The sequence below is a fragment of the Notechis scutatus genome, chromosome 4, assembly GCF_049901735.1.
Source record: "Notechis scutatus isolate UNSWTSFEM ecotype Mainland chromosome 4, rNotScu1.2, whole genome shotgun sequence".
Classification (NCBI taxonomy): Eukaryota; Metazoa; Chordata; class Lepidosauria; order Squamata; family Elapidae; genus Notechis; species Notechis scutatus.
The window spans coordinates 161,396,279-161,423,108 of NC_142012.1; the positions used below are offsets into that span (position 1 = coordinate 161,396,279).

General features: G+C 42.1%; 1 protein-coding gene across 2 annotated transcripts in view; it reads left to right on the plus strand.

Annotated features, from left to right (window-relative positions):
- The window catches only part of EPHB3 (EPH receptor B3), a 138,278-nt gene that overhangs the window by 33,569 nt on the left and 77,879 nt on the right, over positions 1–26,830 (plus strand). For both annotated transcript variants that reach the window (XM_026689819.2, XM_087965414.1), the window contains exons 2-3: positions 19,929–19,993; positions 23,630–24,302. In XM_026689819.2, coding sequence (XP_026545604.2) covers positions 19,937–19,993; positions 23,630–24,302 — 730 coding nt within the window. In that variant the 5' untranslated portion in view covers positions 19,929–19,936. The remainder of the gene's footprint in view (positions 1–19,928; positions 19,994–23,629; positions 24,303–26,830) is intronic.

The following is a 26,830-nucleotide window of genomic DNA, read 5'->3' on the forward strand; positions in this document are numbered from 1 at the left end:
GTTGTAGGCATGAAACCAGTGGGATGAGTTTGGCCAAAGCACTCTCAGCCCTCGGAAGAAGAAGAAGACAAGGGCAAACCCCGTTCAGAAATGTTGCCAAGAAAATTGCGTTACACCAGAGTCTTTGGGAGTCAACACTGACTTGAAGGCACCACCATCATAAAAAAAAAAAAAAAGCATTGTAGACAATAGAAGATCGTATGATGGCAGGATGATAAAATGTGTGATGACATCATGCCGCCAAGCTCCACCTTTTCATACCTCTGTTGCAACGCCACATGTAAGCACTTAGGGGCCAGGGTTTGCATTGCAGCGGTGTGGCAGATGTTTCAATATTCCCCTGCAGACAATGTGGATTGCCTATATTGTGATTATATCATGTTATAAAACACAGCCTTCCTGGCTGAGTGCATTCCAGGTCTATTGGGTAATCGGTTCTAGGATTCTAAGCCAGCATGGAAGAAAATTATGTATTAATTAGATATATATCTTAGAAGAACTCACACTCTCCCAGTTTCTGGTCCTGCATCTGAACCGATATACTATACTGGCTACTAAATTAAAAGAAGGGGAGAAAAAAAGAAAGATATTTTCTCCTCGGGTTCTTGATATATTCAGACCGTAGGGTTTGATGCAAATCTTTTGATAGAAAAGCATTGATTTGGTTCACACCACATAATTCAAGGACAAGAAAAGGCCAAGCAGACATAATGTCATGGCACAGTAAGCTATTTTGAGAGTTAACAGGGTTAGGCCTTTTCTGATTTAGGGTGGTAAGGACATCCAGCTCAATATGGTTTGTATTTTGCAAATCAGAAAACAGGCTAATTTAATAAGCTGAATAACTAGGTTGTATGAATGCAGCTAAGCTCCCCCCCCCTTAATATAATACCTGAGCTCCAGTTTAATGTTAAAAAGATGACTTTTAACTCTGCCATAACACACAGACTTACAAAACATAGCAGCACATAAAGGCATTATATTAATATTTGCAAACAGAAAACAAGCTGCAATTTGCTTGGTGTAGGATTAACCCACTTAATTTGAATAGCTGCCTGCTTTAAGTCTGTCCCTGCTACTTGCTGGCAATAATTCATCTACAGAAATTTCTCTTGATTCGCTGTTGAAGACCCCAGGCTTTGTGCAAGTTGGCTGGCTTAATGTTAGCTTCCACAATAATTCCTTTTAAAGCTTCTTTGAATGCGGCACATGTGCATTTATGTTATTAGGCTGCATAGTTAGCGATGCCCAACGTACTGGACACTGTTTTCTGCCTTGACTTTTAACGTTTCTTGTCTTCCTGGAATATTGCATGCAGTTTTGGTTACCACATTACAGAAAAGATGTTGAGACTGGAAAAAGTGCAGAGAAGAGCAACTAAGATGATTAAGGGCCTGGAGACTAAAATGTATGAATGTATGGTTGCAGGAACTGGGTATAGCTAGTCTGGAAAAAAGAAGGTCTAGGGGTGACATGATAGCAGTGTTTCAGTATTTGAAGGGCTACTACAAAGAAGAAGGGATCAACTTATTTTGCAAAGCACCAGAGGACAGGACAAGAAACAAGGAATGGAAACTAATCAAGTAGAGAAGCAACCAGGAATTAAGGAGAAACTTCATAACAGTGAGGACAGCTAACCAGTGGAACAGAAGTTGCCTTCAGAAGTTGTGGGGGCTCCGTCACTGGAGGTTTTTAAGAAGAGATAGGACAGCCACTTGTCCAAAATTGTATAGGATCTCCTGCTTGGGTTAGAAGACCTCCAGGGTCCCTTCCAGCTCTATTCTGATTGATCTCCTAACAAAGTTTTTTTTTTTTTTTTACATCCTTTAACACTGTTTGTTTTCCGGTTGGGAAGTCATTAATATGATAAGGAAACCATTTGCCTTTTTTTCCCCCTTGGAAGCTGTGCAAAGTTGTGCCAACATCCAGTAGTAATTTTTTTTAAAAAAGAAATAAATTACCCTGGTGGTGTCAGCATCAAGATGGACTGATGGCAGGGAGCGGAGACAAAGGGATGGTTGAAAGATTTGTATGGCTGCAAGGCCACTTGTGCCCTGCAGGGGGAGCTGGCACACAGCCGCTGCCCGATCATCAATAGCACTGCACACACAAAAGGGATTTTCGACACAAGTCTGGAAACGCAGTTGCAGAGACCCTGGTGAGGGGTCGTGGCCTTTTATGGGCCTGGAATAGCTTTGTCCTGACAGGTCCAATTCTCCCGGGGATGCTGGCCAAGAGCACGGAAAGGGCACATGTCTTGCACGCTTAACTCTCTTTCTGCTCTTCCTCCACAACCCCCCCCCCCCCTCCTTCCATCTCTTCCAACAATGCGGATTTGCAGGTTGTTATCTGCCTCCCCCTGACCCCTTTTTTTTTTAGCAACTGTTGTGGTTGCTGTCTCCACAGGCAGCTCTGTTGAAGCTTTTGTGACGTTCCTGGTCCAAGGTGGGAGCCTGTTTATTAGAAAGGCCAGGGTGCTTGTGAGTCTCCGCATCCCAGTCACAACAATGTCCTTTGTTAATCCTGCTCTCCTGCCAAAAGGCCGCCAAGATGCCATCAGGATATCCTACGGCTGTCAGCTAGATGGGGAAGTTAAGAAAAGAAGAAGAAGAAGAAGAAATCTTAGGAAAAAGTCATGGGCAGAGACCACCTGTATATCGTGGCTGACACAGAGATGTAGAATGTAGAATTCTTTTATTGGCCAACTGTGACTGGACACACAAAGAATTTGTCTTTGGTGCAGATGTTCTCAGTGTACATTAAAAGAAAAGATACATTCATCAAGAGTCAAGAATCATCAGGTACAACACTTAATGATAGTCAAATCAATAAGCAATCAAATCATACCAGGAAACGGTCAATATAAATCATAAGGATACAAGCGACAAAGTTACAGTCCTACAATCACAGGTGGGAGGGGATGGGTGATAAGGAGTGATGAGAAGATTAACAGTAATAGTAGTGTAAATAGTTGAACAGTGTTGAGGGAATTATTTGTTTATCAGAGTGATGGCATTCGGGGAAAAACTGTCCTTGTGTCTAGTTGTTTTGGTGTGCAGTGCTCTATAGTGTCGTTTTGAGGGTAGGAGTTGAAACAGTTTATGTCCGGAGTGTGAGGGATCTGTAAATATTTTCACAGCCCTCTTTTGATCAATGATTGGTCAATCAATATCTCAAAGGTGCTTTTTCAAAAGGGCTTTGTTTTTGTTTTTCTTGAAGATGTTTCGCTTCTCATCCAAGAAGCTTCTTCAGTTCAGTTCAGAAAAAAAAATGAAGTGAAGGAAAAAATAAAGACCAGTTGCTTCTTCTGTTCACTTCAGAAGTGACAAAGTTACAGTCATACAGTCCCAAGTGGGAGGGGATGGGTGGTAAGGAGTGATGAGAAGATTAATAGTAATAGTAGTGCAGACTTTGTAAATAGTTGGGACAGTGTTGAGTAGAGTGAAAAAACTGTCCTTGTGTCTAGTTGTTCTGGTGTGCAGTGCCCTATGGCATCATTTTGAGGGAAGGAGTTGAACCAGTTTGTGTCCGGGATGTGAGGGGTCTGTAGATATTTTCACGGCCCTCTTTTTGACTCGTGCATTATACAGATCCTCCATGGAAGGCTGGTTGGTAGTAATTGTTTTTTTTCTGCAGTCCTAATAATTATCCTCTGAAGTCTAAGTGCAAAGACTGACATTTTTTTCCCCCCAGCACCGGCGTAACTTGGAGCAGTGGCTAAATGAAGGGCCGATAGCTTGAGGGCTACCTGTAGTGAAGCAGGGCCTTTTTCCTGCAGGGGCAGTAGCCCAGATAACGGGGGTGGGGTGTGTGTGATTTGCAAAAGGATCCATAGACCAGAAATAAGGGTTTGAGCTTTGGGAGAAGAGCATGCAGTCTCCCTCTCCAGCTGATCTTGCTGTGTTGTCACTCCATGCATCTGACTTTTGTGTTGGCAAAACACTGTCAAGCAGGAAAAGCACAACCTCGGGTTTACTGCCGCAGGCATGTTTTTGTGTGTGGAACACGGAGAGATTCAACCTGGAAATAAGGAGAAACTTTCTGACAGGGAGAACAATCAACCCACGGAACAGAAGTTGCCCTCGGAAGTTGTGGGAGCTTCCTCACTGGAGGCTTTCAAGAAGAGACTGGACTGCCATCTGTCAGAAATGGTGTAGGCAGGGTCTGCCACTTGGGAGGGGGGGGCGGGGGTTGGACTAGATGACCTACAACTCTGATTATCTGCTGTCCCCTTTTGCGACCTTCTGACCAGCAAAATCAAAAAAATTAGGTTCACTTAACAGCCGTGTTACTAACTTCACGACTTCCGTAATTCACTTAGCAACGGTAGCAAGAAAGATTGTCCCTTGGCACGTGTCTTGTTTAGCAACGGAAATGTTGGGCTCCGCTGTGGTCATAATTCGAGGATGGCGAAGTCTCTTCAGCAGAATTCCATCCATCCTGAGTTTTTCCTTTGTCCTTTCCTGGCAGCCCATCCCATTATAGTCCTGCTGCAAGAAGTGTAAGAACAATGAAGGTAGTTCTCGACTTACAGCAGTTGACTCAGTGACCGTTCAAAGTTACAATGGCATCAAAAAAAAAAAGTGATTTATGAGTGTTTTTCAGAGCTGCAACCTTTGCAACATCCCCAAGGATCCATGTGATCAAAATTCAGGCGCTTGGCAACTGGTTCATACTTATGACCGTTGGAGCGTCCTAAGGTCTCGTGATTCCCCTTTTGTGACCTTCTGACAAGCAGAGTCAATGGGGGGAGCCAGATTCACTTAACAGCCGGGTTATCGGCTTACCCACTGCGGTGATTCGCTTAACGACTGTGGCGAGAAATGCCGTAAAATGGAGCAAAACTCTCTTCAACCAATTCTCACTTAACAGCCTAAATTTTGGGTTCAGTTGTGGTCGTAAGCCTGTATAACACCGGCAAGGTTTATTCCGTTTCATCAACTTGAAGCTCAAAAACTAGAAGAAGAGAGTTTCGTTCATGCTTCCTCCATCGGGGAGCCCTTGGCTGAACTCTCATGTGTTTACTACCTGTTGGGATCAATTGCTAAGGGCCTAGCTAGACCGTTGTGAAAAATGTCAGCTGTGTGTTTGTATCATCTTGGGGTTGTTGTTTTTTTTGCTATGAACTTATACCAGGATTAGCTCGACAACCGTGTTTCACTACAAAACTACGTGGTCGGGCTTAGTTTCTGGGGAGGAAAATAAGGGAGAAAAAAATTGTGCCTCTGCCTACCAGCATCCATCGATATTCATCTAGCTTCCTGTCGGTGTGTGAGAGTTGAGGGCTATTTGGAAACTGAAACAGTATTTGCTGTGTGAGCAAGAAGGGAGACAGCAAGGACCCTGGCTTAGTTCAACTGTTCTGCACTAAATCTGCTTGGTGTTGTGAAACTGAAACTGAAACTCCTCTGCTTGTGTTTTGCATTTGGGAGAGATTTCTTTTCAGGTGGGGAGGGGGAATAGAACTCCGTAGCATCAGAGCATCTTAATAATAATATACGAAATACTAATGCTCTGATGGTCGTTTTGAAAAATCCTTTCTTAGTGAGCACCTAGAAGCCAAGAGGAACATATGTGCCAAACGTCAAGTTTGTAGGCTTTACGGTTCTGGAGATTTTGTGATGATGCATGAGTGATATTTCGCTTTTATATATAAATATATATAGATTGTCAGCAAATGTCTCCCCATCACACCACACTCGCAGCTGGCTGTTGACAAGGCCTAGGTGCCCAGGTGAAGCTCAGCCATAATATGGTTCATTTCAGCTGGGTGTAGCTTGCCGGTTGCAGTTGGACGGTGTACCTTGGCATTGTTGATGTGGTTGAACAAACTGGTTGACCGACAGTGATTGATGGGAGCCTTTTTCTAGCACACTTCCTATGGAAAGGCTGAGGTAGCATCCTTTTTATTTTTGCATGTGTGAAAAGAAGGGTTATCTGTCTTTGAAATCAGTTTACTAATGGATGCTACAATTCTTGTTCAGCAAGCGGCTCTCCGACAAGAAATTCCTGATTGCCAGTTCTTCTTTGGGTAGGATTATAAGTGGTTGGGTGATCTAGTTTCAGGTGTTGATATATATATTTTTTGGGGGGGGGCACATACGGATGGGTTCACACAACAAGTTTGACCTGGTTCTTTAATTATGCCATTATCTGGATTTGCATAATGCAGTATATATTGAATCATAAACAAAACAACTAAACTGAAAATCTGAGTGTGTTGAAGCCAGATCTTTGATAGTCGTGATGAAACTTGTAAGTTTCTTATTTTCTACTAGTCCATGGATGTTCCAGATCAGGGGTCTCCACAAATCTTAAAGTGGCCAAGGTTGGAGGCCCCTGTTCCAGATAATTTAGTCTATCTATGCATTTGAATTTGCATTTCAATAAGAAATGCAAAATACATATTTTGCAATTTTTAATACCTCTGTTCTGGACGCTCTCTTAGGAAGCAAAATTCCCAGTGACTAGGTTCATGTGAAGTAATTAAGCAAATTAGTATAACTCTTGGTTAGTTTTTGTGGCTCAGTGTATTGGAAAACCCTAATATATTAGATTACTTTATGGTTCTGCATATTGTGCAAAAAATGGATCGGTTCACTAATCAAAATAAATACTTTCCATAAAGTCAGTTCTTTTTGTGTATCTGTAAAAGATATACGCATTGAGATAAATTAGATATTGCATCCTTCACTTCCTCCAACAATATTTCATTATAAAGAACCAACACGAATTAAAGTTTTTGTAAATATCAGCTGCTTGAGGACTGAGCTGAAATCCATCAATTTAGAGCAGTGTTTCTCAACCATGGCAACTTTTTAAGATGTCTGGACTTCAACTCCCAGAATTCCCCAGCCATTCAGGTGCTCTGCTGGCTGGGGAATTCTGGGAGTTGAAGTCCAGACATCTTAAAGCTGCCACGGTTGAGAAACACACTGGTTTAGAGAAAGATGCTTTTTGCAAAATCTTTTCTTTTCCATAAAAAAAGAGTTCGGTTTTTGTGCCAAGGTAGATGATTGGGGAAAAGAATAAATCATTTTTTTTTTAGTAGAATATGGAAACAGAATAAGACAGAAATCACAGACCTTAATCTGAATTGGCTTTATGGCCCAGCTGCATAACCAATTTGCTTTGCTTTATTGCAATATCGGTTGAATCTGTAATCCTGGTTGGTTTGAATCCTGCTTTGCAAGGTGATGTTAGTTATTTGGTTATGAAAGATGTCAGAGTGGCTGCAGAAAAGGACATTAAGCAGGTCCACCCAGGCAAAGCATTTAGGAGACCTTATTATTATTTTTAAAAATGAAACTGTTTCTCCACTGACACTCTCAATTGGTTACATAAATATTTGTTTGCCTTTGTTTTAAGAAACTGCAATGGCTCTCGGCTTGTCTCTAAGTAGTAAAAGCTATCCTGCCAATTTGGTGGTGGCGTTGTGTAAAAAACAAACTTCTTGCATAAACATTACATGAGCTGCAACCCAAAACATAACATAAACCATGCAGTAAGGGTTTTCTTTTTCTTTGAAGCATAATTGCTCTGAAAGAAGGGCAGTGAGAATTTTTTTTTTCCTCCCCTGTAACTTTCAAGAGTTAAAAGAAAATCAGAGCTGGAAATTGGGCATTCGGGTCGGAGAGATGCCCTTAAAGCAGAGGTTTCCAAACTTGGCAACTTTAAGACTTGTGGACTTCAACTCCCAGAATTCCTCAGACAGCATAGCACATACTCTCTTGTAATCCCTTCCTCTGCAATCTCTCTCCGCTTTAGGAAATTAAGAGAGAGAAAAAGCAGGCATAGCTGGCTGAGGAATTCTGGGAGTTGAAGCCCACAAGTCTTAAAGTTGCCAGATCTGGGGACTGCTGCCTTAAAGAGAAGTGATACTCCGAAGGTCCTTGGGAAACTGGAGGCCCAACAATACACATTGGTATTAAGTGTGTTTTGGCGCCATTTTGTAACTTTCCTTGCCATCGTTGTTAAGTGAATCACTGCATTGTTAAGTTAGTAACACGGTTATTAAGTGAATCTGGCTTTCTCACTGGCTTTGCTTGTCAGAAAGTCGCAAAAGGGGATTACGTGACCCTCCCTGGGACACTGTAATGGTCATAAATGTGAATCAATTGCCAAGAGTCCGAATTTTGATGCCTTGACCCTGGGGATGCCCTGGGAAAACCACTGGGCACAGCAAAACTGACCAATACAACCAGAGGTCTCCAAATTTGGCAGCTTTAAGACTTGTGGACTTCAAGGGTGAAAAACAGTCAAAACTCACTTTTTTCAGTTTTCATTGTAACTTCGAACGATCACTAACTGAATGGTTGTAAGTCAAGGACTACCTCTACACAGCAATTGTTGAAAGTTATGATGGATACCCCCCCACACCAAAAGGGACTTATGACCTGGGTCCAAAGTTCCCATGCCCACAGTCACATGACCACATTTTCAGCTCTCCAAACCCAACCTGCATTTTTTGCCAAAAAAAAAAAAAAAAATAGCATTTACCTCTGAGTGTTGGAAGAAAGATCCCATAAGGAACAATGGTTCCGCTTAACAACCATGGGTGTTCATTTAAAACCAGGAATCTGCTTAATGACCATGGTGATTTGCTGCAGAAGCACTGCAAAATCTCTCTATATAAAAGCGAAATACCCAGTCACGCATCATCGCAAAATCTCCAGAACTGTAAAGCCTACAAACTTGAAATTTGGCACATGTTTTCCTCTTGGCTTCTAGGTGCTCACTAAGAAAGGATTTTTTAAAGTGACCATCAGAGCATTAGTATTTTGTATATTATTATTAACACGCTCTGATGCTAAGGAGTTTTACTCCCCCTCCTCACCTGAAAAGCAATATGCTTCAAATGCAAAACACAAGCAGAGGAGAGGAGAGTTTCAGAAAGTTCACAGCAGCAACCAGCTTTAGTACAGAATAGTTGAGCTAAGCCACGCCCAGGCTCCTTGCTGTCTTGCTCACACAGCAAATACTGTTTCAGTTTCCAAACAGTCCTCAACTCTCTCACACACTGACAGGACGCTAGCCAGATGAATACTGATGGATGCTGGTAGGCAGAGGCAGAATTTTTTCTCCCTTATTTTCCTCCCCAAAAACTAAGCCCGATCAATAGTTTCATAGCAAAGCACAAGGATGGAGTTCATAGAGGTCATAAAATTGAGGAGGTCGTGTGATTTCAACCATCATGTCTTATGACCGTAATCGGCAGGCTCCATTGCAGTTGTAAATTGAGGATTACCCATAGCAAAGTCCAGTGCTGGTTTTGTTTTGTTTTTAATGAGTGCTGCCACCTATCTGGCAATTGTTCAGGCCAACCGAAATGCAAAGATTAAAAGGAGGGGGGGGGGAAAGTATGTGGGTTTCCAGCATCATGTGAGAAATTTAAAAAAAAAAATCCTCTAAGCAATTAAAAATGAGAACTTAAGCTTAGATACACTTCTCTGCCAGTTCAGCACAGAAATGGTTTAATATTAACTTTCCTGTCTGGCTTAGAACTTCAAGGTTTCCTGGTAATCACCCATCCAAGGATTAACCAGGCCTGACCCTGCTTAGCTGCCAAGGCGGACAAAGTCAGCTAGACTTAGCTACCTGCTGGGGATACCAAATCCCCTTTGGGGCCAGCTCGGTCGCTGCTGTGTTCATGGATGCATTCATGCAGAATTTCCTAGCAAGGAGGACCGTCATAATTTATCACTGCCTCCTTCCACCTCCTGAGTTTTGGATCATTTGGTTATTGACTGAAATGTATGTATGTATGTATGTATGTATGTATGTATGTATGTATGTATGTATGTTATTCAGCTTTGTTCGGGTATTTTCCCACGTCTTTATAGGTGTGCTTTTAAAGTTGTAGCAACGTTTCAGCAGAATCTCATCTGCCATCATCAGGCTTGTGTCACACGACGAAGACGAACCCAACACACAAGCCTGATGATGGCAGATGATATTCTGCTGAAATGTTGCTACAACTTTAAAAGCACAACCTGAACAAAGCTGAATACCACACATATAAATACCCACAAAAACTTAAGAATCTCTCTCTCTCTCTCTCTCTCTCTCTCTCTCTCTCTCTCTCTCTCTATATATATATATATATATATATATATATATATATATATATATATATATGTGTGTGTGTGTGTGTTTTTCTTAAGTTTTCATGGGTACTTACATGTATGGCATTCAGCTTTGTTCGGGTATTTTCTGGGTAACTTTGAACCAATCATCAAGAGATTGAGTTCTGGTCATGCCTTAGGCATGCAAACTGGATCAATGGGCCAATCACCAGGAGACGGTGAGTTCTAGTGCCACTTGAAAGCCAGCTGGGTGGCCTTAGGGCCAGTCACTCTCTTTCTCTCTCCATCAGTCCATCTCACAGGGTGGTTGGTGGGGAAAAGAGGAGGAAAATCTGTTGGATATATATTCACCTCTTTGAGTTATTTGTAAAAATAATAAAAGGGCGGGATACAAATCAATCAATATCTAAAATGCGGATCTGAGATTTAGAGAGCGCATCTCTGGCCAGAGTTCAGCTCCTGATAGGGAACAGCCCGGCCTGACAGGACGGAGCTCCAAGGAGCTATTTTTGGAGGTTCCCCCCAAGCATTTTTAATGCTTTCTTCTGGTTTTATCGGGCTGCTGTTCCTTGAGCTTGGCTCAACCTACTTCCATTCCAGCGTGAACAAAGCCAAGCCAAGCAACTTCAGGGGCCAAAAATCTTACGAGCAACGTCGACCTCCAAATGAGATGAAATCACACAGACGCCAGGCGCGAAGGACTTCCAGGGTTTTCAGACGGCGGCTTTGAGGAACAGAAGCCCCAGCCCTATGATTAACCCTCTCGAGAAATTTTTAAAAGCTTGCTCTCCTACACTTGGTGACAGGCACAGTCTACGGATTCTCTTTTTTTTGGAATTATTTTTTTTTAATAACAAATGGAGCCGAAATGCTTTTCACTTATATAGCAATAGCACTTAGACTTACATACCGCTTTGTAGTGCTTTTACAGCCCTCTCTAAGCGGTTTACAGAGTCGGCCTATTGCCCCCAACAACCTTGAGTTTTAATTTTACCCACCTCAGAAGGATGGAAGGCTGAGTCAACCTTGAGCCTGCTGAGATTCCAACTGCCAAATTGCAGGCAGCCGGCTGTCAGCAGTAGTAGTTTGCCGTACTTCACTCTAACCACTGAGCCAATTAATGTATATTTTCCAGTTTAGGGAAGCCTTTTTTTTTTTTTTTTTGGTCCTTGGCTGTTCAGACTTGCCATAGCAGACGATGTAACCTGAATGTCAGTTGCATTTAGCAGTCTTTAGCTTGAGAGAAAGGAAGGATAAATTCGTTCATCTTACCTGCTCTGAGTATTTTGGGACCTCAACCCCCATAACTCCCAGTTCCCCTCCATTCTTCTGAAAATCGCATTCATATATTTATTTGCAGGCTGGTGGTAGTCAATTATATCATGATATGTGGGGGGGAAAAGCACAGTTGTTTGGTTCGCATGTTATGCATGGAACCATGGTCTGTAAGCTTCCATGGCTGGACTCGTATAATTTACTAAGGCAAAATCAAGAGGAAGTTTTCCCACGTGCATGGACCCACATGTGCATGTTGGACCCTTTTGTGAGGCTGCAGAATCATGCTTGCTTAACTTTCATAAGAGAGAATGCAGTTCATGATGGGGACAGTTACTCAGCAGGAAAAAGACTCCAGGTTCAATTCACCATACTCAGCAAAATAACTCTATAGCAGCAATCCCAAAGGTGCTTTTTTCAAGAGGCAACTGGACTTTCTGGTTTTTCTTTGAAGACGTTTCACTTCTCATCCAAGAAGCTTCTCCATTCTCTGAGATGAAGAAGCTTCTTGGATGAGAAGCGAAACACCTTCAAAAGAAAAAAAAAAGTCCAGTTGCCTCTTGAAAAAAAGTCTTTTGGGACAACCATGACCTGGATGACTGAGAATCTCCATAGACACTTCAGCAGCAATTGTTGGAGAAGAATATTCTATAACCCAAATTCCTGGGGTTAGTTAGTGTCGATCAAACATGAGCCAGTTTCCCTTATCATTGTTGTGGTTAGTTGTGCAATCAACTAGATCTTTAGGCTGTATTTGGCTTTTTTTTGTCCACCTATCGCAGAGGTCCCCGACTCCTGGGCCGCAGACCGGTACCAGTCCGTGGCCTGTTAAGAACTGGGCCACGCAGCTGAAAGTGAACCGCCGGTGAAGCTTCAACTGGATTTGTCGCTGCTTCCCAATGCTAACATCACCCTCGCAGCTCCACCTCATATCATAAGCCATGAGATTGTCTCAGGAGTGCAAATCCTACTGTAAACTGCGCGTGCGAGGCTGCTCATTCTCACTCTCACACACACATATATATCCCATTTGTGGAAAAATTGTCTTCCCAAAAAACAGGTCCCTGACACCAAAACTGTCGGGGGTTGCAGAACTCTTGAGCCCTTCCCAAGGACCTGCAATGGACAGTTTCGTAGCGTTAATGGTATCCACGCAGGATGTAAGCTTATTCCAAGCAAAGCCACATTCCACAATTGACTGTTAACAATTTTTGTCAGTGGGATAGTGTTTAAGTGGCTTTCAAATGTTTGGGGATTGCAGCAGAGGCCCCTATTCTCCTGTTGGTACTACCTTGTCTTTCTTTTGCCACAGTCGTTCTAGTCCCATTTGCAGTTCTTTGTATTTTCCGATTCTCTCCACATTTCTTTTCTATTCTGCTGTCTCCAGGAAATGCAACATCCATTATCCAGGCTTTTTTTGTCTTTCTTATCAGCAGTAGTCTGGGCTGTTGTGTGGCAGGTGCTTGTTTGAATTCTAAAGTCCAAGAGCAGGGTAACGGCTTCATTGTCTATTATTATTATTATTATTATTATTATTATTATTATTATTATTATTATTATTATTATTATTATTATTATTTCAATTTGTATGCTGAGTACCCATCTCATCTGACCCCGGGCAGATCACAATAGGTTAAAAAAAAAAAATCCAGTAAAAACAAGTTAAAAACTAATATAAACATCACCCATAATCAATGTGAAATAAAAAAAAAATCACAATTAATAGCAGAATTGATCCTTACCATCAGCTCCACGTATACAACGTGCCACTCAAGACCTGTAAAGGACAGGATTCATATGATAGTTTCTCCAGAGGGGACAGAATTGGGATTTTAAACTTGCTTGAATTTTGGGTTTGATTTTCCTTTCAAAGGTTTGCTAAGGCGGACATTGCTGGTATGATTTGTCAATTTGCAAATCGATTTTGGTAGTGTGATTGTGTATGAAAAGGGCTGGTGATGTGCAATGTGCAGTTTGTGGCTTCTCCGCTTGGCATGGACAATGTTTGGATTGTTAGATGCCTCCTTGTATCTTCTCGTGCTATCTCCTCTTTATGCCGCGATGTTCTTTATAGAGAATGGTTCCTTCTTTCTGGCTGTGGTGAGAATCTGGTAAGGTGAAGATAAATGTTGTGGATGGTATTGACCATCCCAAGGTTTTGGGGTTTGTTCCCCAAAAAGTTTCCAGACTTTTCAGCACCCGTCGATCATAGAAGCAGTACCCCAATCCTTGCTTGTTCTATCTCAAAGCTCCAATATTGGGTTGAGGCTTTGTTGAACACCTTCAATGCTTCTGAAATATTGAACAGTGCCACGTCTGCAAATTTGCAGCGTTGCAAAGAAGCAGCCAATGTGAAAAAAAATGAAATTTGGGCATTGGGTTTTTTTCCAGAGAGGATTAGTAGTTGCCTTTTTACCTCTGAAACATGTTCTGTTCTGCAGGCAGAAACTTTTCCTATAGTCATTCCAGGGAAAGAAAAGATTTTTAGCAGGCTTCACTTCAGAAGGACATTTTAAAAAAGAGATTAAAAACCCACAATGTTTTGCAGCTTAGTAGGGATATTCGGGCTTGTTCAAAAGATGAAAGAGGCATTCTAGGCAGTGGTGGGATTCAAAATTTTTTACTACCAGTTCTGTGGGCGTGGCTTGGTGGGCGTGGCAGGAGAAGGATACTGCAAAATCTCCATTCCCTCCCCACCCCACTAACCTGCTTTCCAGCTCCGTTCTCCTGTGCAGGGCAACCAAAGAAGACCCAGCCAATCAGCTGGGACTCAATGGGAGGCAGAGAATAGATGGGGTTGGCAGGGCCAGTCAGAGGTGGGATTTGCTGGTTCTCTGAACTATTCAAAATTTCTGATGCCGGTTCTCCAGAACTGGTCAGAACCGGCTCTGATTCCAGGGTTGTGTGAACCTCAGGATGCGTCTCCTTGTTATCTACATAAGTTGTGCTCTTAACGGGGGAAATTAGACCCTGAGCTCTGAAGGAGGAAGCCCTTAACTAGGCCGTGGGAAGGTGGGTCTGGACCCATCAGCTTTAATCTGGAGTACAGGTAGTCCTCGATTTACAACAGTTTGTTTAGTGACCGTTCAAAGTTACAATGGCTCTGAAAAGAGTGACTTATGGCCGTTTTCCGCACTTCTGACCATTGTAGCACCCCTACGGTCACGTGATTTACATTCGGATGCTTGGCAACTGACTCATATTTATGACAGTCCCAGTGTCCCAGAGCCACGTGATCTCCTTTTGCGACCTTTTGACAAGCAAAGTCAAGATTCATTTAACAACCATGTGGCTAATTTAACAATTGCAGTGATTCCCTTAATAAACACGGCAAGAAAAGACATAAAATGAGGCAAAACTCACTTAAGACATTTCTCACTTAGCTACATAAATTCTGACCTCCATTGTGGCCATAGATCAAGGACTACCTGTGCTGGAATAACCACCAGGGTAGTGTAATGGGTAAGATGCTAAACAAAGAATAGGGAGATCCAAATTATACAGGTAGTCCTCGACTTACAACAGTTCACTTAGTGACCATCCAAAGCTACAACGGCACTGAAAAAAGTGACTTATGACCGTTTTTTCACATTTACGACCTTTGTAGCATCCCCAGTCACATGATCAAAATTCAGATGTTTGGCAACTGACTCATGTTTATGATGGCTGCAGGGTTGTGGGGCATGTAATCTCCCTTTTGCCACCTTCCGACAAGCAGGGCCAGATCCACTTAATATTCATGTTATTAACTTAACAACTACAGCAGTGTGGTGTAAAATTCACTTAGCTGTCTTGCTTAGCAACATAAATTTTGGGCTCAGTTATGGTCATAAGTCAAAGACAGTAATTCCCCCTTTCCTCAGGAGCCCAGAAATTCCCTGGGTGACTTCGTTTAATCCACCATCTCAGGAATGTTCTTGTGGGAAATCACAGAAGGAGGAAATGCTGGGTGGTGCGCGCCCAAAAAGGGGCCATATAAATCAAATAAATAAATCTGACTCAACTGGGCTGCTGTAGAGTTCTTACAAGAAATGCTGAAATCCTGACTTTTGAAACTTCTTTCAACTGCACTTTTATGACTAATAAAAATTGTTGTTGCAAAAAGGGTTCTTCAGAAATTCTGTTTCATCACACACACACACACACACACACACACACACACACACACACATGTATGTATGTATGTATATGTGTATATATATTTGTTTTCTTAAGTTTTCACAAGTACTTACATGTATGGTATTCAGCTTTGTTCGGGTATTTTCCCACATCCTTACAGTTGTGCTTTTAAAGTTGTAGCAACGTTTCGGCAGAATCTCATCTGCGAACACAGTATAGAAGCCTGATGATGGCAGATGAGAAAATGGCAGGTGGGAAAATACCCGAACAAAGCTGAATAACGTACGCACACACACACACACACACACACACACACACACACACACACACACACTTAGGAGTCCCCTCCCCAATTAATACTAATAATTGCTTAAAAGATGGAGTTCCTTCACGACTGCTGATACTCATCCCTTGTTTTTGATGGCGCTTTGTTGTTTTTTTAAGAGTGCCTGATTTTTCTGGAAAATCCTGTTTCTGCAAAAGCTTGCAGCTCCAGAGTCTTCCCACTGTAGAAATCCAGAGCATGAGTTGTTCCAACTTACTCTTCAGAAGGACTTTACAGACTCCTAGCGTCTTCTCTCTTATAGAAGGAATTCCTCCAGAGACCTTTGGTACTCAAAGAGAAAGCCAGTTTTCACGATAGCAATTTCCTGTGGGATAGAACAAGAAAGATGCACTCCCCATATAAACCAAGACTGCAATAGAAGATAAAATTTGTAGCTCAGGGTTAAACTGTGGGGTCCTTGGTGCTCTTTGAGCCTGACAGTTTTCTTGCAGACATTACCCAACTAGGTAATATCATTAAACCTTGAAGGGAGTGGGATTTGCAAAGTTTTCTTCCTTCTTGCACTGATGATGTTACCTAGCAGGGTCATGAAATGCCTACAAGAAAACAACCAAGATCACAGAGCACCAAGGAATCAGGATTCCTTCTAAACACTACCTACCAAGGTGGATTTTCTTTAATCCTGGAAAAGTAATTCAGAACAACTTATACTCACAAGCAAATATACTTATTGGCATGATTTAGTAGTGATTGCCAAATGGGGACTGTATTAATTAATATAGTTAGTATAGTTAATTAATCCCCAAATTGCTTATTACCCAAACCCAGGTAACATCATTAGTGCTGGTAGTAGAATTGGATTTATGAATAGAGGACATGTCAGTTGGGGGTTATTAGTCTTGAAGACTCCACGTTACGTCCAAGTTGGATAACAGTGGGAGAAGTGAAGTCCGTTTCCTTCTTGTGAGTCTCCACAACCTTCTGGTTAGCCACTCTTGAGAAGTAAACTGCCTTGGCTTGATCCCGTAAAAGTAATCTTATGTTGTAGAAGATGGGCAAACTCCCAAGTCTTCTTAAGAGAACTTGTAAGGTGTTTCTGCAGAAGGATTGAGTTGGGATGACATGTTCCTGGCTAGATTAATCACTCTTGCTAACTAAGCTTCAGAACAAGTTTCCTGCAAATTATGGCTTGTGCTTTGTAATTATCAAGGGGTGCTTTAACTTGGGCTTTAATATTTATTATGTTGAATCTTCCTTCTCTTTCAAAGAAGCTTGAAACCCAAAGATTATTTTTTTATTTATCTCCATGCACTCTGGATATAGTATAGGTAGTCCTCAACTTACGCCTACAATTGAACCCCAAATTTATGTGGTTGTTAAGTGAGAAATGTGTTGAATGAGTTTTGCCCCATTTTACAACTTTTCTTGCCACATTGAAAAACAGGAGTTGTTAAATTAGTGGCACTGAAGTTGTTAAATTAGTGACAAGTGAATCTGGCTTCCCCGTTGACTTTGCTTGTCAAAAGGTCGCAAAAGGGGAATCCCATGACCCAGGGACAGTGCAACCATCATAAATATGAAGCGGGTGTCAAGCATACAAATCTAAACCAAGGGGCCCTAGGAATGCTGCAACAGGCGTAAGTGTGAAAAATGGTCATAAGGCAATTTTATTGGTACCATTGTAACTTCAAATGGTCACTAAATGAACTGTTGTAAGTCGAGGCCTACCTGTGGAGGTAGCAACCAAGCTTGCCATTCCAAATTAGCTCTCTTTTAAACTAGGGAATTCAAACTTGACAGCTTTAAGACTTATGGACTTCAACTCCCAGAATCCCTCCTCTGGTCATGTTAGCTCAGGAATCCTGGGAGTTGAAGTCCACAAGTCTTAAACTTGCCAAGTTTGAAGACCCTTGCTTTAAACCAAGGGAACAGTTTAGCTGCTTTTCCTTGGTTTAAAGGAACATGCTTTTTCCTAATCAACTTTTGGAGAAATTCTCTCTTTTTGGAGACCCATCTCCCCCCTCAGTTGGCCACCTCATGGAATATCCACTTAATTTCCTTAGCAAAATAACAAATGCTTTGGCACTGCTCTCTTCCAAGGCTTTTTTTTTTTTTTTTTAACATTCTCAATTGAATCCACATTTTCGGCCGGCCTCTCCTTCAAGAGCTAATCAGTTCTGACCCTAATTAGCTTTTCACACAGAGGCCCAAACAGTGGCACCTCTGTGGGCAAATTATTCCATGCACAAGGAGAGGATCAAGCTAGTTGCATTTCAATTCAGTCTTGTTTGGGGTGATTGCCTTTCCTGTTTTTTAGGAGGGTGTTCTCCACAGCACAAATCTCCAAGGCCATGTTTGGCCTCGGGCCTACACATTTTTGTGTGTCTCAGGCCTGCTGCAATGGGATTAGGAAGCTCTGGCCTTCTTGAGTGGTTTTTTGTTTGTTTGTTTGTTTGAATGCTGGAGGGCAAAAAAGGGCACCAGGTCTATTATTGGTTTTCCCTATCCGGCCATCTCTCTTTAAATCAGGTTTTCCCAACTGTGGCGACTTTTAAGACGTGTGGACTTCAACTCCCAGAATTCCACAGCCTTCTGGGAATTGAAGTCTATGCGTCAAGTTGGGAAACCTGCTTTTTAAGCAGTTTTCCCTTGGCATCTCTTCCCTCTTGTGACTTCTGCAACAGGACTCTTCTCAATCCAACCTAGAACTCAGGAGAAATCTCCTGACAGGGAGAACAATTAATCCGTGAAACGACTCGCTTTCTAGAAATTGTGGGTGATCCAACACTGGAAATTTGCAAGAAGAGATTGGGCAACCATTTGTCTGGGGAAAAAAAAAAAGTATACGGGTTCCTGCTTGAGTAGCGGGTTGGACTAGAAGACCTCCAAGGTCCCTTCTACCTCTATTGTTATCCTTCTCCCATCCATCCAGTGCCACATATGCCATCCCTCTCGGGCTTTCTTCTGCACTGTTTCTCAGCTGCAGCTTCTAGCAGGCTGCCAAGCAGCTTCTCACAGCTGCTTCGGGTCAGGCTTAGCTAATCCCAGTCTCTGCAGCTTCCCATCGGGATGATTTAGTGTGTTCCCGAAGACTCCTGGGCCACCCTTCCTCTCTTCACCCCAATCTGGGGTTGGAACGGAATCTCTTTGGGGAATGTTGACAAGGAGGTTTGGCAGCTCATCATCCGCTATTGGCCAGACGGTCAAATTCTTCTCTCTCCTTATTCAAAACACATCCGAGGGAAGAGTGCCAAAAAGAAAAGAAAAAAGTGGAATACTAGAAAAACAGCCTGCTCTTCCTTGCCGGATAAACCGGCTGCACCACCCTAGTCGTGGGAACGGGCCCATGTTCAACCAGAGTACACACCCACACACCCCAAGTGTGGGAGGAGAGGAGAGAGAAATAAGGGCCTTTCCTTGGATGCTTTGGCTAAACAGGGGAGAGCATTGGGAGGGTGGTACAGGCAGCCCTGGATTTACCACCATTCGTTTAGTGACCATTCAAAGTTACGACGGCACTGAAAAAAAGGGCTTTTGATCATTTTTCACACTTACGACCATTTACAGCATGTCCTTTTTATTTATTTTGTTTTGACGGCTGTGGACATCTCTTGAGGGGAATCAAATACATAACTATCTCGATTTTTTTTTGTTGATTTCTTTCTTTGCTGGCAGAATTGAATGAAGTTCAGGTAGTCCTCCATTTACAACAGTTCATTTAGTGACCGTTTGAAGTTACAAAGGCACTGAAAAAAGTGACTTATGACCTTTTTTTTTTTTTTAATAACCTTTGCAACACTCTCCCAGGGTGAGGTGATCAAAATTTGAACACAGGGCAGTTGGCATGTATTTATGATGGTTGCAGGATCCCTTTTGTGACCTGACAAGAAAAGACAATGAGAAACTTAACAACCATGCTACTAACTTTACAACATCAGTGATTAACTTAACAACGGTGGCAAGAACAGCCATAAAATAGGGGGAAAACTCACTTCTGCCTGCTTGGCGATGGAAATGATGTTGTCGTCATAATTCGAGGACTACCTGTACCATCCAGATCTGGTGGATTAATGTTCCCATCATCCTCCGCCACCATTTTAGACCATCCTGAGTGTTTTGGTTTTGGGAATACTAACTGTGCTTTCTCTCTTTCCCCTTTCCAGAAACGTTGATGGACACCAAATGGGTGACGTCCGAGTTGGCCTGGACAGCTCATCCGGAAACCGGGGTAAGATGTGCTGTTTTGTGAGAAGGGAGATTGGAAAGGATGCTGAACTTCATCCAAATGGGAAAATGAACTGCTTCTCTTTCCTTTCTCTTCTCTTCTTTCTCTTTCTTGCGTTTTCTTCATCCGTGTGGGTTCATCTGCTTTGAAGCCTCTTTCCAGCCCTGTGTGGCACCGAGGGAAAAATCTACCTGTGAGGCTTGCGATCTTGGAACCAGTAAAAATTGTGTAAATCTAAACGATGAAAAACTTGCATTCGGGGAGCGGAAGCCAACATTAGAAACAGCTTTATGTGTAATCATTTCTGTAATTTGGAAGGCTGTTGTTTTTTTTAAAAAAAAGACCATTTCACGCGGGGTAGGGCAGAAATGTTGGCTGCCTTATGCGTATGGAAATGGGACTCTGTGACTGCATTCATGCCACGTAATTATCTTGGCCTTTAATGAAAAACAGAGAGGTACGGAATTAGTGTTAGGTTGAGAACTAGTTTGGTGTAGTGCTTAAAGGCTAGAGACCAAGAACCTGTGAGTTTTAGCCCTGCCTTAGGCCCAGAAGCTGGCTGGGTGACTTTGGGCCAGTTCTTCTCTCTCGGCCCAACCTGCCATGCAGGAATGTTATTGTATATTATGAAAGTAGGAATGTCAGCCTTATTAGGTAGTCCTGACAGGAAACACAAACGGATAAGCTAATTCTACTTTATTGTAACGCTTTTGTCTAAAATGGTATAGGATTTCCTGTCTGAGCAGGAGGTTGGACTAGAAGACCTCCAAGGTCCCTTCCAACTCTGTTATTCTTAGTTATTCTTTATTTATTCTGTTACAAATTACATGAAAACCTAACTTTGGATATAAGCCCCAGCCCAAGCATCTATCAGCAATGTTTTTGAACATTTACATGTTCCAAAGCAGCCTTCTTAATCCTTGGTTGCTGAGAAGCGAACGTTGCCCTGTGAGCACGAAGCATTCTCAGTTCTGTTGGTTTATTAATATTATTGGATCGTGTTATTCATTAACGCCTTTATTGGCTTCCCGGCCTCGAGAAAAGATTTTGCATTTAGAAGCAAGTTAGCTGCTGGAATGGATATTTCTCCCCTCCTCTTTTCATTCTGTACCTTTGCTCGCAAAAGTTTTCCAGATTTTCCTTGGAGTAGGCAGCCCCCTTCAGAATGCAAGTGGCCATTTTTCCATCACATCTCATTCCCAAAAAAGGAAGTCGTTGGTGCTTTGGGAAAATCTGTCCATCTTATCTTTGCACCGGACAGAGTTGATAGGTGAAGCATTTTTTTTTCCTTATGGGTTAGGGACACTGGAAGGACCTGACTGAAGTTGGTATAATTGGTGTAATTTTCTGTTGGTATAATTTTCTGTTTAGACTTCAAGCTTAAGATCTAGACACATTTGTTAGCTGATATTCTGCAGATTTCACTTTTCATTTTGCCCTGCCGGTGGTTTGCAGTCCATCCCATCCACTCTGAAATGGCAATTGTCCCAAAGGTGCTTTTTCAAAAAGTAACTGGACTTTCCTTGAAGGCATTTCCCTTCTCATCCAAGGAGCTTCTTCAATTGTGACTGAATGGTGGATGATGGAAGGATTTATATTCCTCTGGTCGTTAGCACTCTTTCTGAGGATCATTGAGGCCACTGGGAGTTTTTTTTTATCTGGAGATTTATCTCAGGTGACCCTGAGGCCACAGCTAAACATCCAAGTCATAACTTGGAGAACTACCTGTCATCCATATAAAGAATAAACAATAACAAGTAGAGAACAAATTCCGCAAACGAAGAGAAACAGTACAACATTTTCCAGGATATCTAATTTATATAGGTTGAAGGATTTGCCTGCATAACAGCAAATTATCTCATCCATCATCACACCTAAAAATTTCCAAATAGTTTTCATTTGGAATGGAAAAATAAATGACTGTCTCCATTCACTCAACAGACCAAAGACCTGATTTGCCACCTATGAAGGGATTTGTCTACAGACGTCGACTTTGTATAGACAGGTCTAATGAAATGTGGAACCCGTTAATACAAAATACAGCACTTTTTTTAAAAAAAGAATGGTAGTTATATATGTGTATTAGAAATAAATATATATGCTCTTGAATAACATTTACATTAGTTAAGTAGTAACTGTTGACTCTTGTACTCCTTCTTCCTTTCGCATGTGGTTTTTTTTTTTCATTTTTAAAGCACTTTCAAGTCTTTGAGAATATATGTATTTCTGTTACATATGCAGCCCTCAATTCTTCCACCACAATTGAATCCAAAATTCCCATTGCTAAGCAAGACGGTCATTAAATGAATTATGCCCCATTTTGTGACCTTGCTTGCCGTGGTTCTTAAGTGAATCACTGCCATTGTTTAAGTGAGTAACACGGTTGTTAAGTAAATCTGGATTTCCCATTGAGTTTGCATGTCAGAAGGTCGCAAAAGGGGATCACATGACCCCAGGACACTGCAGCCATCATTAAATCCGTACCAGTTGCCAAGTGTCCGAATTTTGATCACGTGACCTTGGAGGTATTGTGTGAGATACATCAGTGGGACAAAAATGGCCCTAAGTCATTTTATTTCAATGCCATTGTAACTTTGAATGGTCCCTAAATGAATGATTCTAAGTCAAGGACTACCTGTAATTATCTTTGGGCTTTGTTCCTTTCCTTTCTCCGCAATGATTTTAAAAACAGTTTAAAAAGAAAATTTAAATACATTTTCGAAACAGTTTGAAAAGGAACTCAGCAGCATTCCTAAAGATCGCCCTTCCCCAATAGCAATAGCATTTAGACTTATGTTTATTATTTGTTTATTTATTGAATTTATATTGCTGCCTATTCACCCATGGCAATTCAAGGCGGCTTACATAATGTAAAGCCATATTTAAAATAAAATTAAAAAAACAATAAAAACTAACAAAAAGAATCAAATACATTAATAAAGTACAATAGAACAAAATCTGGAAAAATAAATAAAAAATCAACCTCCCAACTCCCACCCACCCCCGCCCTGACATCAGCAGATCACATGAGCCATTTGATGGGCTCCATCCATCAAATATCATACCACTCACAGTGCTTCTCAGCCCTCTCTAAGCGGTTTACAGAGTCCGCCTATTGCCCCCAACCATCTGGGTCCACATTTCACCGACCTCGGAAGGTTGGAAGGCTGAGTCAACCTTGAACCAGTCAGGATCGAACTCCTGGCAGTGGGCAGAAGTTAACTTGCAATACTGTATTCTAACCACTGCATTACCACGGTTCTTGGAAAAGGTTTCTGAAAACTGAAGACTGAATGGAATAGCAGTAACAGTAGCACTTAGAAGGCTTGAGGGGGGGGGTGACATGATAGCCGTCTTCCAATAGCACTAGCGCTTAGACTTATATACCGCTTCACAGTGCTTTTACAGCCCTCTCTAAGCAGTTTACAGAGTCAGCCTCTTGCCCCCAACAATCTGGGTCCTCATTTTACCCACCTCGGAAGGATGGAAGGCTGAGTCAACCTTAAGCATGGTGAGATTCGAACTGCCAAATTGCAGGCAGCCGGCAATAACTCACCCTCAACTCCTTTTCTCAAGACTGTCCTGTTTTGGTTTGTTAACTCTCACAATGCCGTGTTCTTTTTTCTCCGTTCTGTACAGTGGGAAGAAGTCAGCGGCTATGATGAGGCCATGAACCCCATCCGGACGTACCAAGTGTGCAACGTCCGAGACGCTAACCAAAACAACTGGCTGCGCACCCAGTTTATTCAGCGCCACGACGTCCAGCGGGTTTACGTCGAGCTGAAGTTCACCGTCAGGGACTGTAACAGCATCCCTAACATCCCCGGATCTTGCAAAGAGACCTTCAATCTTTTTTACTACGAATCGGATAGTGACACGGCCTCTGCTTCTAGCCCTTTCTGGATGGAAAACCCTTACATCAAAGTGGATACAATCGCCCCCGACGAGAGCTTCTCGAAGCTGGAGTCTGGTCGGATGAACACCAAAGTGCGCAGCTTTGGTCCCCTTTCCAAAAACGGCTTCTATCTGGCCTTCCAGGATCTGGGGGCCTGCATGTCCCTCATCTCCGTCCGGGCCTTCTACAAGAAATGCTCTAGCACTATTGCAGGTTTTGCCGTCTTCCCGGAAACCCTGACTGGGGCAGAGCCGACCTCCTTGGTGATCGCTCCGGGAACCTGCATCCCCAACGCAGTGGAAGTATCGGTGCCCTTAAAACTCTACTGTAACGGAGATGGGGAGTGGATGGTACCGGTGGGAGCGTGTACTTGTGCATCTGGATATGAACCGGCCGTGAAGGAGACACAGTGCCAAGGTAAGATGCTTTGGTGCTCTTCGGTTGGATTATTGAGACTTGGTTACTGCCCGAAGTGTCAACTCATAAAACATTTCTATGCCTCTTTTAGTAGTTGCCATAAAAAAAAGGGGGGGGGCGGAATCTGGAAGACAGTGCAGCAATTTGGAAGCAAAAGTACATTCCAACTCTTTATCGTTAAAAGATTGTAACTAAACTACCAGAGCTTTTGCCCAGAATATATTTAATTGGAGAACATGATTATTGACACCCAGCCTGCTCAGTTGGAGAATGTGGTTTAAGAGACACCCAAGGGGGATGGGGGAAACAGGGTCATAGGTGACTTTAAATTACCTATGCCAAAGTTTGCTTCATAGAGGGCAATGCCAGTATGTCGCCTCTAATAAATCCTTTGAAGTTGGTTGAAGTTTGGCTCGAGAATCATGATTTAATTAGGGCGATTGCTGGAATCCTGACACTCAGTTTGTCCAGGAAAATTATTGAATTCTGGAGTTGGAAGGGACCTTAAATGTCTTCTGATCCAAATTCCTGTTCTGTGTAGGATCCACTTGGCTAGTGCTCCTCAACGTGGCCCCTTGAAGATGTGTGAACTTCAGTTCCCGGAATTCCCCAGCCAGCTGCATTAGGCCATCTGTGACAGATGACCTTCCACCTTCCGTTTAAAAACTTCAAATTTAAATTTTACCGATAAGGACATTCATAGCACTGGAAACAGAAAAACCTATTTCCAGTCACCCTCTTTCTTCTCTCCCTGTTGAATTTTAAAAGATAAATTGGTTATGAGCCCCCCCAATGTAAGCAAGTTCCTCATTCCATCATATGATAAGGGATCTTATAATTTGTATAGTTTTTTTAAAAAAAATCCTAGCCATGTTTCTCTTTGGCAGTTTATACCTATCCTGGGACAGCAGTGAATTTAGATCAAGAGGCAGAGAACTTTATGAGGATTGCTTCTGTAATGAGAAATACAAAGTGTCCCCAACCAAGATTGTGATAAAATAATGATATACACGCCATGATATCATGGTACAATCTCTGCCTTTATGTGCTTGCATCAAGACAAGGGCGCAATATTTAAGTTACAGGTTCTTGGCCCCATCCTTCACCCCATGAACACCTATGAAAGTAGGAGAATGTTTGTAGCTCAGAGTTGAACTCAGAGGGTCCTTGGTGTTCTCTGAGCTTGGTGTTTTGTTCGCAGAGGTTTCATTACCCAACTAGTTAACATCGTCAGTACACTGACGATGTTACCTAGTTTGGTAATGAAACGTCTGCAAGAAAAACAGCCAAACTCAGAGAGCCCCAAGGACCTCATCTGTGAAAGTAGATTTAATCTGGGGTCTGCTTGTCTTAGAAAACACTTTTGTAAGAGATGTACTCCCAAGAACATGGCCTTTGTTGATTGCCAACGTTTTAAAATATTGAAATATTATCTCCGCCGCTCTGAAGTAATAAGCACGTCTCAGCTCATCCGTAGAAGATGTAAGACAGCCAGCTAGATCAGTGCATGTCTGAATGTATTTTCTCTTTTCTGCTACGGGTTGATTCGGAAATGGTTCAACCAGAGCCACAAGAATGGCTGTCGTTGAGGCTGACCTGTTCTAGCGTGGAAGCCCCGTCATGCCGCCGTGGTCTTGAATCGGTGGCAAGGCAGGATGCGGTTGAAAAAGAATAAAAAATAAATCTGAGCAGTCAGTGGCTCTCAACTCTCTGCAGCAAAAGCTACCTAAATTTAGCTCTAAGGAGGCGAAGCAGACACATATCCAAATCTATTGGATTATGAAAATATTGTCAGGTATAAAGATTTACTGTATGATACTGGAGAGCTTAAAAATAGGAACCAAATACAAATTCAAGGAAAGGAGATGGCATGGTGGCCCTTTGCACAAATACAAACCCATTATAAAAAAGATAGAGAACAATTTGGCTTTAATATGATCCCACAAGAATTAGATAAAATATGGCTAGGAGAGGAAAAGAAAACAATTAGTAAAACATATAAATATCTTTTGGATTACAAATTAAAAGAAGAAATAGTCACAGAACCTATGATAATTTGGGCTAAAAATGTGGGTCATAGTATTGAATTAGATCAGTGGGAACACATCTGGCAAACAAATTACAAATTAACCATGTCAGTCTCGTATAAAGAAAACTTATATAAAATGGTTCATCGCTGGCATCTACCTCCTGCAAGACTGGCTAAGATGTTCCCCAACCTACCACCCAACTGTTGGAAATGTAACTACGCACAAGGAACATATTTTCACATGTGGTGGACTTGCTCATGTGCTCAGAAGTTTTGGAGGAATATTAGAAATTGGATTTTAAATATAAACAAAATTTAAAACTTGAACCCGAAACCTTTCTGCTAAGTATGATAGATTTAAACATGGAGAAAAAATATCAATATTTAATTTTGCACATTATAACTGCCAGAATAACCTACGCACAAAACTGGAAACCTCTTTCATTCCTTCAGAGGATATGGGAATTAAAAAAATACATGAATGTGCTGGGATGGATAG